At 46.6% G+C, this 13,448-nt stretch overlaps 1 protein-coding gene across 8 annotated transcripts in view; it reads right to left on the minus strand.

Moving 5' to 3' along the window:
• Window positions 1-13,448, minus strand: part of LOC311622126 (acyl-coenzyme A synthetase ACSM1, mitochondrial-like) — a 42,352-nt gene that overhangs the window by 19,708 nt on the left and 9,196 nt on the right. For 4 of the 8 annotated variants that reach the window (XM_084882934.1, XM_084882932.1, XM_084882935.1 and 1 more), the window contains 5 exons: window positions 11,689-11,896; window positions 8,885-9,025; window positions 5,535-5,694; window positions 4,468-4,547; window positions 1,348-1,471 (listed from right to left, as the gene is read on the minus strand). In XM_084882934.1, coding sequence (XP_084739060.1) covers window positions 1,348-1,471; window positions 4,468-4,547; window positions 5,535-5,694; window positions 8,885-9,025; window positions 11,689-11,896 — 713 coding nt within the window. The remainder of the gene's footprint in view (window positions 1-1,347; window positions 1,472-4,467; window positions 4,548-5,534; window positions 5,695-8,884; window positions 9,026-11,688; window positions 11,897-13,448) is intronic. The other 4 variants (XM_084882937.1, XM_084882938.1, XM_084882936.1 and 1 more) reach the window with 2 other exon arrangements.

The raw sequence follows: 13,448 nt of genomic DNA on the forward strand, positions 1-13,448 counted from the left end.
TGTCTGACCTTAGAGACGCCCCTTCTGCTCTGCACCCCTGACACCTGGCCCACAATCCCCCCACATCAGTGTGGTCAGCGGGCTGGCCCTGGGGGGTGTGCAGGCTGGGTAACTCCAGGGCTTACACATTCCCTTCCACTCCCCTCGCCACCACCCGCAAAGTCCGCATTCTATTCCCATTTTGGAGACAGGGAAGTCGAGCTTCTGGCAGGCTCCTCAGTATGCCTATGGGCTTCAGGCTGCCATTGGCGATGCTGAGAGGAGCTGAGACCTGAGCTCCTGGCAGAGGAAGGCCTGCGTCTCCAAGCTGCTGCTCACACTTCAGGACATGGCAACACCCACAGGTGAGTGAGCGGGTTGCAAGAGCTTTGAGCAATGAGGCTCCATGCAGCCAGGAGGGAGTATTCTGTGGCTCAAGCAGTCCACACTAAGGGGCGGGGTTCTGGGTGTAGCTGGTGCTTCTCCTCGTCCAACAGTGAACTGTGAGCCATGCAAGGTCAGGCCTAGAGCCCTCCCATTTCTCAGGCCTGGAAGCAGACCACTTCACTGACTAAAATAAAACATTTTTCTCAAAAACAACATACCATCAGACAAATATGTGAATTAAGACCAAGAGAGCCTGCCCTACAGGTCCTGAGAGGGGTGACTCTGTGAGCTGACGGGATGGTGGGAGGCGAGTGAGGGGCTGTGTGGGCATCAGGGGGTTGAGGATGCTTCAGGAAAGAGATAGTCTCTCCTCCTACCACTGAAGCCCTTGAGGGTCCAGACAACACAGCAGGCTGCACGGCCCGCCCACTGTGTGCTCAGTGACATCCTTGGGGATCACACTGCGTGTGTGTGTGTGTGTGTGTGTGTGTGTGTGTGTGTGTGTTGCCTGTGCTCCCTCCTCTCCTCCTGCTCATTCACCACAATCACAGGTGTGTGCTGCCCTCATACACACCCAGAGATGAGCTTCGAGGCCAGCTGCTGCCTGGTCCTATGACTGCAGCTCTAGGGAGGGAGATGACATTGGCAGCACTCGTAGGCGGGGCCTCCATTGACATTGCTCCTTCTAGCTCTCTGATCCCAGGGATGTAGCCCTGTCCTCAGACCCAATGGAAGGTTTTGCCCAATAGTCAGCAGTACACTAGGGTCTTGACAAGTCAAAGAATGTGTGTGAATTGTCTCTCTGCAAACTGATATGTGGCCAATGAGCCTGGAACTCCAGAGCTGCCCTCTGCTGGGTGTGCATATAGTGGGTCCTGTGCACACAGTGCGTCCTGTGCACACAGTGTGGCCTGTGCACATGCTCTTGCAGATTCAGCTCCTCTGCTGGGCTGGGTGGCCCTGTGCGACCTGTCCACCTACCGTTTCTGACTGTCCATAGAGTTGGTGGAGCAGAAGGCCCGTCTCTTCTTTCCACTTCTCTTGCTCCTCGGGCAGAAGGGCCTCCCCACCAGTGGTGCAATGCTCCAGAGTGGGGAACCTGAGGCTTGGGGGAGACAAGGTGTCCACAGAGCTTCAGAGCAGGCCCTGGCCCTCCTGTTCAGACCCAGGAGTGGGGAGCCTATATACCTTTCTGTTTCCTCACTTTCTTACTTGCCTTCCGGTTGGATGTAATTCACTTCTGGTTGGACGTCATTTACTTCCAGGTGTCAATCCCTATAAATTGTTCTTCAGTGGGGTGATGGGTGGGGGGGGTGATGAGGCTAAGGGGTTCAGTTAGGGATCCAACTAAATTTGGACATTGAAACCTCGTCTGAGGGAAGCTCCTATGTGGAAAGAGCGATGTTTTATAAACCGCGAGGGGGTGAAGGCTGGGACTCCGGGGACACGTTGGGGGTTATGGGACTGCACTTCCTGCCTTGGGGGAGATGGGTTATGTGAACTGAAGGGCTTTGTGTCCCTGAGTGGAGAATGCAAGTCAGGGATTGTCAGTGAATTGCTCTGATCATCATGGAAGATTAGGCTGGGTGTGGGAAACCAGGAGTGGTCACGGGTAGCAGTTTTTTAAGAAGGAATTTTGGAGAGAACAGAAAAGTCTGCTGTAGCAGATATATCCTGTACTAGGCACACCATTTGCTATACGTTATTTCTCCTCCATTTCCGCCAGGAAAATTCCCAGAAATAATACAAAAACAATCAAAATCATAATGGACTCCCTAAAGGAAATGAGGAGAAGTGACTGAGGTCTGAGCATCATCAGCAGGCTGAGCTGGACCAATTCTTGGAGATGAGAGTAGTGGCAGACCTCTGGCTCCAATTCCCATGCACCCCACCCCAACTGTGACCTCTCCTGATACACAGAGTCAGGAGTGGTGGACCAGGGGGCTGATTTCATTAGGGGTGTCTTCCTCACTTGTCTGGACTTTGCTCCAAAGTAGGTGAAATTACCACAGTCTCCAATGGAGTCATTAGTGATGCCCTGATTGAATTTTTACTGTGTTTGGACCAATTTCATCATCTGAGGAATGTCTTAAAAGGTGTCTGTCATATGAGCTTTTAAATACAGATAGAGGCAGACTCCAAGGGCATGCTGGGATGGAAGCTTTGTGAATAAAAGCAAGTTATATTTCAGAGTTAGTTTCGTAAGGGTAGTTGTTCAAGTACTTGTCATTTTAACTCTGTGTCTAAAAGGTATTAGGTCTGATATTTGAAGCAGCCATTTCCATTTTAGAGTCTCTAAAAAATATATAAGTGCCCTTAGGTTCAAAGACAAGATTAGCTCAAAACTAATCTAGAAACAAGGGGAAATACAAAAATAAAGTTATAGAAAAATAACACTACATCCATCAGATTGGTAAAAATTAAAGACTCTGACAAGAACAAATGTTGCCAAATATGTGGAACAAAGGCACACATACTGATTGGATACTTTGAAAAATAGGGGGTAGGATGCGGTGTCAGTGTGACTCAGCAATTTCTCCTAGAAATACACCACATAGTGAGTGCACAGGGTGAATGTGCAAGAACAGTGCTAGTCATCAATCCCCCTCAAATGAAACCATCTAAATGTCCATTAGTGGTACAACGTTTTGAAAAAAATGTGGACTTGTACAAAATGGGATATTATACGGCAATAAAAGTTAGCTACAGCAATATGATGCAACGTGGGCACATCTTAAAAATATGATTTTAGAAAAAAGAAGCCAGACATTACAGAATAATATCATTACAAAGTTCACAAGTAAGTAAAATAGACTGATCAGTTTCAGAATATTTCCTTAGAAGGGAAACTACAAGGGGAAAAAAGAAAAAACACACAAATGAGGGAACACCATAAAAGTCAAGATAGTGGGTTCCTTTAGGGGAGTTGGAGAGGTTTGAGGAGGTCACTGGGGCTGGCAATGTTTTCTTACTGTGACTTGAGTGAGTAGTTACATACTGGGTCAATTTTCAACAATGTCTTCATCTACAAATTTATGTCTTATGTATTTTTCTGTGGGTTTGTTATTTCACAATAAAAAGGTTTGCGGGGGGGGGGGGGGGACACAATGGTGCAAGGTTCACTGTTACATTACTATCTTACTCCTGCTTAACAAACAAATTCGCCTGGCTGGTAATTATCACTGCCAACATATCTCTCTCTCTCTCTCTCTCTCTCTCTCTCTCTCTCTCTCTCTCTCTCTCTCTCACACACACACACACACACACACACACACACACACACACACACTAGCTCTCACTGACCTCAAAGAAGCAGAGTTGAAACAGTCCAACCATTACCATCCTTGGCTAGTTATTGAAAGAAATAGCCAGGGGAAAGGCTGGCAATGTTGATCACAGTCAGCTGGGAAGCAGAGGTCTGTTTCACACCCAAGAAATGGCAGCATATTCTCCCCGAGGGGATTAACACCCATCTCTCCCCACTCTGGTTCAGAATTGTGTGAAGGAGGATTCGGGGGAGATCAGGAACTGCCCAGTAAAGTCAAACTGGCACAGGGGGAGGTGTTGGATGACAGAGGCTGTCAGTCTGACCTGGAATAAGATAGTTGACTAAAGGTGGACCCAGTGCATGCCCCTGGAATCTTGGGAAGTTAACTGATTGTTTTGAAAAAGCTCCTGGTTGAGAACCAGAGGGTAATGCTGGCTCTCCCTCTCTTGCCTGGGTCCCCACTGGCCCAATTTGTTCCTGTCCCTCCCGCCCAGGAGCAAGGACCGTGCAGGTCTACAGGCACCAGGGCCTGGGGGAGACTTCCAGGCCCAAAGGGTCATAAAGCAGAAACTCCAGGCATTGGCCTTTGAAGATGAGATTGGACTTTTCCAGGGCAGGACCAAGATGGGCCTGCCGAAGCCCAGAGAACTCTATTGATATTACGTAACAAATAAACCACATTGCCACATCGCAATTTCCTGTGTGTGGATTCTTGGGATTCTCTCCTCCCAACCCTGTGCAAGAGCCTGTTCCCCACCTACAAGACCACGGTGAAACGGACTCCGTAACCTCCTACCCAAAGATTGTGATTACAACAAGCCACTTCTACATACCTGCTAAAATTCTGCTGCAGAATCATTCGAAATACAGAGGGCGCAGTAAGGCACTGGGTGATAGGGTATTTAAAGAATGTCTACAAGGTGAACAGAGAAAAATATTGTACTTATTGTTAAGATGAAAAATACTGGCCAACAACAACAAAGTACTGGCCAATTATTACCTTTTTTTTTTTTTTTTTTTTTTTTTTTCCTGATCTCTGTTCAAGGAGAGCCCATTTATTTGTTGATTCTTTCAGTATTTGTATATTGATCATGAATGTGTTTATGGACTGAGGAAGTAGAGTTGATGAAAAGTGAGAGATTAATAATATAGTAGAAAGGGCATAATGGATTAAAGATGAGTAGTGAGGGGCTCCAATGGAAGGGCCTGGAGAAGAACAGGCCCCACAGTGGTGAGGGGCGGGGCCTGGGCTTGAGAGGTGGAGAGGCAGTTCTGGGAAGGAAAGCCAGGGTGCAGTGAGTGCAGACACAAACAGCAAGGTCAGGTGCAGGAAGTCATTTGAAAGGGTTTATCTAGGCAACTTCAATTGTCACCATGATGTACACGTAACAGTAACTACTGCTGCCAGTTCCTGATTGTTTTCAGGTGCAGGCCTGATGGCTAAGCACTTTACACACTTTGCCCATATCATCTCAATATTCCCAACAATCTTATGAAATCATAATTATTAAAACTCCCATCTGACAGGTGAGGAGACTGAGCTCAGAGAGGTGAGGTTACCTGTAACAAATGTTAAAGGTGTGAAAAGGAACTGGAACCAACATATTCCAAGGGCTCTGCTTTTAAACACTTCTGTCAGTTCACACACAAACCAGCCACCTGGCCCTGGAGGAGCCAGGAGACCTGAGATTGTACTGGTTGCTTTAATTTCTCAAAATGTGTATTCTGGGTGGTTCACTGACTGATTCAGTGCCACACATTTTGAGACACCCAGAGCCCAGGTTATACCACCCTAATGGGCTGTTTTGTTCCATACACTATTCTCCACAGGGGCCAGCTTTTGAGCCTGAAACATGAGTTTCTCCTGGAGTTTGTTGACAGTGAGAGATTATCCTCTTACCTCTACAATGACCTTAGGGTCAAACTGGGGCAGATGATGGACGAAGACTGTAGACCCTGCTGTCCATGGTTCAAACAGGGTCCCCCCCGCAGCCATAATCCAACCTGGATCTGACATGCACCAGAGGACATCAGAGGGCTTCAGCTTCAGCAATTTCCTGCTAACTCCAAAATACAGTGGCCTCAGCTTTGTAAGCTCAGGAGCATGTGACCAAGGGCTGGAAAATCTAGTTCTGAGACAGAGAGCCACCCCTCTCACTCTGAATTTATGCGGTTAGTGTGGGGCTCCAGACTCACTCCCACCCCAGTCCCAAAAGCAAGCCAATTGGATTTCCTGGTCAAATGCCCCTTCAACTGGTTCAATCATAATGACCCTTAAGGCTGGGAAAACTGGGATGGAGTCTGTTGCTCTTTTTCTGGATTCGAATATGTTACTGGTAGAGTTTGGGCAATGCTGGCAGCCATCAGGGATAAGGGAGCAGCCTTTCTGAGAACAGCATCAAAACATAACAGAAATCCCTAAATGATTTAGCTCAGGGGATAGTGTCGGCCTGAGGACATAAGGTTCGCAGGTTCAATTCTGATCAAGGGCACGTACTTTGTTTGCAGGCACATCCCCAGTAGGCACATCTCATCGATGTTTCTAACTCTCTCTCCCCCTCCCACACTCTCTAAAAAATCAATGAAAAACAAATACCCTCGTGTGAACATTAACTAAAAAATAATAATTTAATACAGGGGATGAGGTGGGCTACAAGGAGGGAATGGGGGGGGAAGGGACATATGCAATACATTGAACAATAAAGATTTCATTTTTAAACACACACACACACACACAACAGAAACAGCTGGTAGATGGAGAGACAGAAAATTGAATCCAGTGGCTACTCAGCTAGGATTGAAGCGTTTTTCCACCGACTTACTGCTTCTGAGGGACCTCTGTGTGCAGAATTCCTTGAGAAAAACTCAATTCGTCCCTTAGCAAGCTATGGCTTTGAAGAGCTCTCTGTTAGTAGGGAGGGACCTGGAGAGCCATTCACACCCTCTCTTCCCATCTCTTAGGGCTGTGGCTCACCCACAGGAAATTACAAGCTAGGGACCTCTGTTGTGAGCTGCAGACCCAAGTGTCCACTGGGCATCTCTTCTGGGATATCTCTCTGGCATCTCAAACACAGAGCGTCCTAATCTCTCCTGCCTCCCTGGACTAATTCTTCTCCAGTGCTCTCTGTGTTTCATTGAATGTCATTACTGTCCAAGCTCAAAACCCAAAGTCCACCTTGACTCTCTAGCCTCTCCCAACCCCCACATTTAGCCAGCACACCCTCCCATTCTATCTCCTGAAATCTCAGACTTCTTAACTTCCTCTCTGTCCTCAGCAATTGGCCAAGCCACCACCATCTTACACCGAAATTATGCTAAGACCCTCTAACAGGTCTTTCTAAATCTATTCTTTTCCCCAGCCATTCTCCACCCTGCAGCCACAGTGATCTTTTCAAAATACACATTTGATTAGGTCTCTCCCTTGTTCACAACCTTTCTTAACACCCATTGTTTTCCCAATCTCTACACCAAAGTCCCCATGACCCTGTGTGCTCTGGGTCCCAACTCACTTTCTCAGCTACTCCCATCTGTGCCTCCCTGACAGATGAGTATCAGCTGCTTTCATATCTCTGTAGTTCTATGAGTGCTACTTTTTAAAAATATATTTTTTATTCATTTCATAGAGGAAGGGACAGGGAAAGAGAGAAACATCAATGGTGAAGAGAATCATTGATTTTTCTGCCTCCTGCATGCCCCATACCATATGGAGTTCAAAAGCTGGGCATGTGCCTTGACTTACCATTAAGCCAAGTTCATAGGTCAGTGCACAATCAGTGAGCAACACCAGCAGGGCTATGAATGTTACCTTTTATATCTTGGTGCCTTTGCTTGTGTTATTCTGACTACACATAAACTCTCCCATTCTTTCCATGCCCATTCCTCCAGGGTTTTGCTGATCAAGTGATATCATTAGCAGAGATGTCCAGTGTCCACAAAGCACCTCTCTGACCCTGCTTTGCTTAATAAGGTACAAAAAAAAACCATAAAATGCTGGGGCTGACCAGCAGATCCTGAGAGACAGATAAGCAGATTTGTTTGATACACATTTCTGTGAAAGAGAAGGCTAAGGGGCTTGTTTGGTTTTAGGAACCAAAACAGCCCCGAAAGCCTGCACTGTTAAACTCGTATTGTGACAACAGCTTGAACTAAATTTAACCTCTAGATACAATGAGCAGGGTAAATATCCTGAGAAAGCACATGCTTCTTCAAGGTCGGGTCTTAAAGACTAAACATAGATATTCCAGCAATACACCGAGGGGATCAGACTTGTTTGGAAAAGTCAAGGTAGGAGCTGCAACCTTTGGCAATGACCCCCAGGGGCCCCTAACCTCTTGGAAAATCCTCCTTACAGTCTCTGCAACCAAGTCCCATATGTGAGATCCTCCTCCCGCCAGCGGGTGGGCGGAATTATGACATTACTGGCATCTGCCACAGACACATCCCCAAGACATTGAACCACCAATCAGCGTGTGCCGAAGTGCCCTGGAGCCCACCCCTTCCTGTCTCACCCTGGGTATTTCTCCTCTCCCCTCTCCTTTAATTCTGATTTCTCTTCCTCCATAATGAGTCTTGTTCATCACTGGGGAATAAAATTTCCTTTAATATATCTTGGTGGTCAGTTTGATGCACCTCAAACCTTACACCATACTTCCTCACAGAACTTAATCTCCTCTGCATATTACTAGTTGGGGAGGAGGAAGTAGGAGGGAAAAGATTTTTGGTTTACAGATGATTACATAGTTAACCCAAGGCTCTCTCCTCAGCCTCTCCCATGCTTCATTTTAGGTTAAAGGCAGATGCTTGGTTCCAGGTATTACTTCCCCCTCATGATTGGGAAACTCAACCTCCGTATTTGTACAGTTCACATCACTAGAACTTTCTGTCCTCTCCCACCAAACCTGGAACCAGTGACAAAGACACATGGCTTGTTATTTGTGCAGCTTGCAGAATGCCTGCTGCCTCCACCCATGTTCCCTCCACACCTGTGAAGGTGCTCAGGGAGGACCCCCTTGTCATTGGGAGGCTTCTGTCAACACACACTTAGAAGTCCAGACCTTCGCCTCTGACAGCCCCAGTGGTCTGAACCGAAGAGAGCAGAAGGGAGAAGAAGGATGGACTTGTTCTACTTGGAACACATTTTCCAACACACACACACACACAGACACACGCGCACACACACACACACACACACACACACACTCCTTGCCCCAGAGTGTTACCCAGCGTCTAAGTCGGTGCCCTCTTTCCTACCATGAAGGGAAGGAGTGTCGCAAGGCAAGTCCATGGCTGTGTTTTGCCATCTTGGGGAAGCCAGAGGTGCCACTGGTGAAGAAGATGACCATTGGGTCCGTGGTCTTTGACTTAATGCAGGTGTGATCTGGGGATGCTGATCTACAAAGGGATTGAACACAAAAGGAGAGAAGTCAAGTCTCCTGGCTCCACCCTCAGGGTAAGCCAAAGAAACAACATGAGGATCAAAGTCAAAAACCTGACTTGTTTTCTTGTACAGATTTCAGAGAAAGGAAGGGGGGGGGGGAGAAGAAAGAAAAGAGAGAGAGAGTGATAGAGAGAGGGGCGTGGATTTGCTGTTCCACATTTTATGCATTCATTGGTTGATTCCTATATGTGCCCTGACCAGAAATCAAACCCACAACCTTGGGACTCTATCCAACTGAGCTACCTGGCCAGTGCAGAAACTGCAGTTTTGCAACACTGGAGGAAAACTGGTCCCCAGGTCTGAAGCATCAAACAGAGTTTATGGGTGACTTGGGTAAGAACACTGACATTTCTTCATTTAAAGAATAGGGAAAACACAGCCTAGTATTTTATAATTTAACAAACATTGAAATAGAACTTACTGTTTCCAAAAATACACTACTAGTAAATGCCTAACAAAGAAGAAGTCATTCAATCTTCAGAGCAATCCCAAGAGGTAATTATGCCCAACTTGTCATGCTCCCTTTGGGGATGAGGAAACTGAGGCTCAGAGAGGTTAGGTAGCTTCCATGAAGACATACAGCCAGCAATTGGCAGACCCAGGGTTCAAACCCTGTGTGGTGTGTAGACTGTCCTCTTACACTACTAAGCTTGCTTTCATCCAAGCTAACTTTACAGGAATTTCACTCCATAACCTTGGTGGTAAGTGGGGAAGGGGGAAGGAGATGAGAAAGCGAGAGAGAGAGAGAGAGAGAGAGAGAGAGAGAGAGAGAGAGAGAGAGAGAGAGAGAGAGAAGAAAGAATCACTGGGCCTTGATTCCTGGGAGCTGCTACACTCAGTCTCTGGGTGCTGGCTGGCGATGATTGTGCTTGTGAGCTTCCTGTGTTGATCGGATAAACTGCAGATCATTCAATGCTGGAGGGAACACTGGCACTTGCTGGGAAATGGTACAGTCCTGACTCTGAGCAATTTAAGGGATTTTTCAACAGTACTATTTTTTAAAATATGTTTTATTGAATTCAGAAAGGAAGGGAGAGATAGAGAGAGGTAGAAATATCAATGATGAGAGAGAATCATTGATTGGCTGCTTCAGCATGCCCCCCCACCTTGGATCTAGCCTGCAACCTGGGCATGTGCCCTGACCAGGAATGGAACCTCGACCTCCTGCTTCATAGGTCGAAGCTCAACCACTGAGCCAGGAGGGCTTGGCAACAGTATCATTTTTTTAAGTTTTTTGTTTATTTAACTCTCTGACTTTATTTGTTTATTCAAATTATAAAAGAAAGTTTATCTAGAAGCCACAGAGGTAGTAGAGATGAGCCAGGGGGGCTGCATTGGCTCAGCAAACAAGTTCAGACAGAAGAAGGGCCCTTGGCGTTGAGGAGAGAGAGACAAAGGTAGCGCAGGGGGAGATGAGAGCACACTTCCTAGAGGGAGTACCCCAACTCTGGACCTTAGAGTCCAACACAAGGTGTGACATCACTGTGTTTGCCTTTTGGGGTTGAATAACATTTTACTGTAAAAACAGAGGGGTTATTTCAAGAAAACCAACCCAGTGTAACTTATATGTTATAAACCAGTGTTACCTCAGAAAAATAAAAGAGACAAAGAAAAGACACCCAGCAAGGTCTGAGCTGTGGGTGAAATAGGGGCTCTGTGAACTAAGCTCACAGGTGATCTGATCATAAATCCCTGTCTGGCAGGGCATGGCGGAGGCAGGCCCCTGACACAGAGCTTCTCTGGTTAAAGGTTTATCTTTGCCTTAAGCTAGCCTGTCCATAGTTCTTGTGCATCTAGGTTAACACACCCTTGAAATACAGAAAGTAATATCTTTTGAAGGGGGAGTGACCCCTCAAGAGAGCACAGAATCTTAATGTCCTGTAATCCAATCCCACCTGGCTTTTCCCACCTTAGTCTTTCTTGTGTCCCCTCCTGAATTTCAAATGCATGAAAGAAACTACAAAACAGTTTTCCTCCTGAACATTTGAGGTCTTGCTCCCCAGTATATGCTGTCAGTTTGGCTCAAATAAACTCATAAAAGTGTCCTGAAGGTCTGGGCATTTCTTATGTCGAAAGTATAAAAAACGCCTGAAGGCTCACAGAATTAAAGCATTGGAGGGGGAGGGTCTCTCTGACATTTCCCTAACTCTCTAAGGGCACCCACACCCTGGGAGATGTTTGCCCCAAAAGCCCCTGCCAGTCATATACTCATTTTTTCTTACAGTCTCAACTTTCACCTTAAGGATCCATTTTAACCTCTCTTTCACCTTATTCATATATATGTATATTTATATGTGAATAGTCTTTTGATTCCCACCTATATGAAGCTTGAAACACAGTAATCCTCTGATGATACATCTTCTTTCACATCCCAGGGGCCATCAAGCTTAGGGAGAGAAGCATAGAAATGCAATGTCCTGATGAAGCAGCCTTGGCTCAGAGAGGTGAAGGAAGGAGCCCAGGGTCACACAGCAGGGCAGGGACATAGCTGGGAAGAGGTTTCTGGAGCCAGGACTGGTGAGCTTCCTACCACCAGCTGTCTGTCTACAGCGCTTGGGTGTGCATGGCCTTCTCCCACAGTTCCTCAGAGAGCACCTCCATCAGACCCGAAACTCACTTAATCAGAGATCGGAAGTCCAGCCACCCCTCACGGCTGTGGTCAGACACCAGGAGCTTGGTTTTCAGAGCGGGACACTGAGAAGCCACAGAGTCCACATCCGGGGCAAGGGCATCTGTGGTCACGATGCTCTTGGCATTAGACTCCTTCAGTCTATAGAGAATGTCCTTGGCCTTCATCTGGGTTGTCCCTGGCATGAAGACAATCCCTGGGGATGAGAAAAAAAAATGTTTCACTTCCTCTTTCACAACCACGGGTTTCAGGCCTAGCTGATCTGCATAGAAATCCCTTGCTACACAAAGACCCTAAGTGTCAGAACCACCATGCCACACCCAAACCTACTGAATCAGAATCTGCATTTTAAAATTTTGTCTAAAATACATTTTCATTGATTTTAGAGAGGAAGGGAGAGGGAGAGAGAGATAGAAACATCAGTGTTGAGAGAGAATCATTGATTAGCTGCCTCCTGCACATCCCACACTGGGGATCAAGTCTGCAACCCAGGCATGTGCCACAACTGGGAATAGAACCATGACCTCCTGCTTCATAGGTCAATGTGTAACCACTGAGCCAAGGTGGAGGACAAGAACCCACCTTTTTACAGGACCTAAAAGTGAATCCCATGCACATTAACATTTGAAACACTTGCCCTAAACCTTTCTACTCTAGATGAGTGCAGCCAGTAGACAGGTGGGTACTACTTTGCAAGAGTCTACATGGGACCAGGACAGAGTCTCTGACATCAGGAATGACTGCATCTCAGCCCCCACTTTTCTCCTCCACCCCTTCTCTCATCCTTGTGTCACTGGGAATCCCTTCTGTCCTAATTAACCACATTGTCCTTTGAACTTTCCTACATTCCCTCCCTTCCATCTGCTGTTGCCAACAATTAGTTCAAGAATTTGTGTGCACCTATTGGATTCTAATCTCCCCACCAGATGCCTTGCCCTGGAACTTCCATATTATAATCAGTGTAAGTTCCACAGAGAATTGATTTTCTCCCCACATTTACTGCTGTTAGAACTAGAAGGCAATAAAATCCTTGACAGCCATTTGTAAGTTTCCCACCAAAGGAGAACAAACACAAGGAAATTTGGCTGGACACCACGAATCAGACCAAATAAGGAAGTGAAACTGTCCTGAAGACCCCAGATGGCACACCTGCATTCCATTCCCATTCCAAATCCACCATCTCAGCCCCCAAACCCACTGATGACAAGAGAGTCCCACTGTGACAGCATGTAAGTATGAAACTCCTGCTCCTGAGCACATCATCGTCTCCTTGGCTCAGAGCTGTGCAGCCGTTCCCTTTGGGTATCCCACCCCCCATCCCATTTTCCTTAAATAAACTCAATTTTCCTTAATCACTCCTGAGATGGCCATTTAGCCTGCCTGCCCACCACGTTCACCTTCTCTTCTCTCACTAACACCAATGTCCTCTCTCCAGAAAACTCCACGCTCCCCATTCTGACACTGAAGACGCTGCCCACGCTCCACCTTTCTCTCCCACACCTCTGCTCTCTATTTCAAAAGGGCCATTCACATAGGCAACTCCCGACTCTAAGCCTTTTTATTTCTTTTTTTTCTTTTTTTTATATTAAATATATTTTATTGATTTTTTTACAGAGAAGAAGAGCGAAGAATAGAGAGTTAGAAACATCGATGAGAGACAATCATCGATCAGCTGCTTCTTGCACACCCCCTACTGGGGATGTGCCCGCAACCCAGGTCCATGCCCTTGACCAGAATCGAACCTGGGA

This window comes from Pipistrellus hanaki, assembly GCF_964339955.1.
Source record: "Pipistrellus hanaki genome assembly, chromosome: 4".
Lineage (NCBI taxonomy): Eukaryota > Metazoa > Chordata > Mammalia > Chiroptera > Vespertilionidae > Pipistrellus > Pipistrellus hanaki.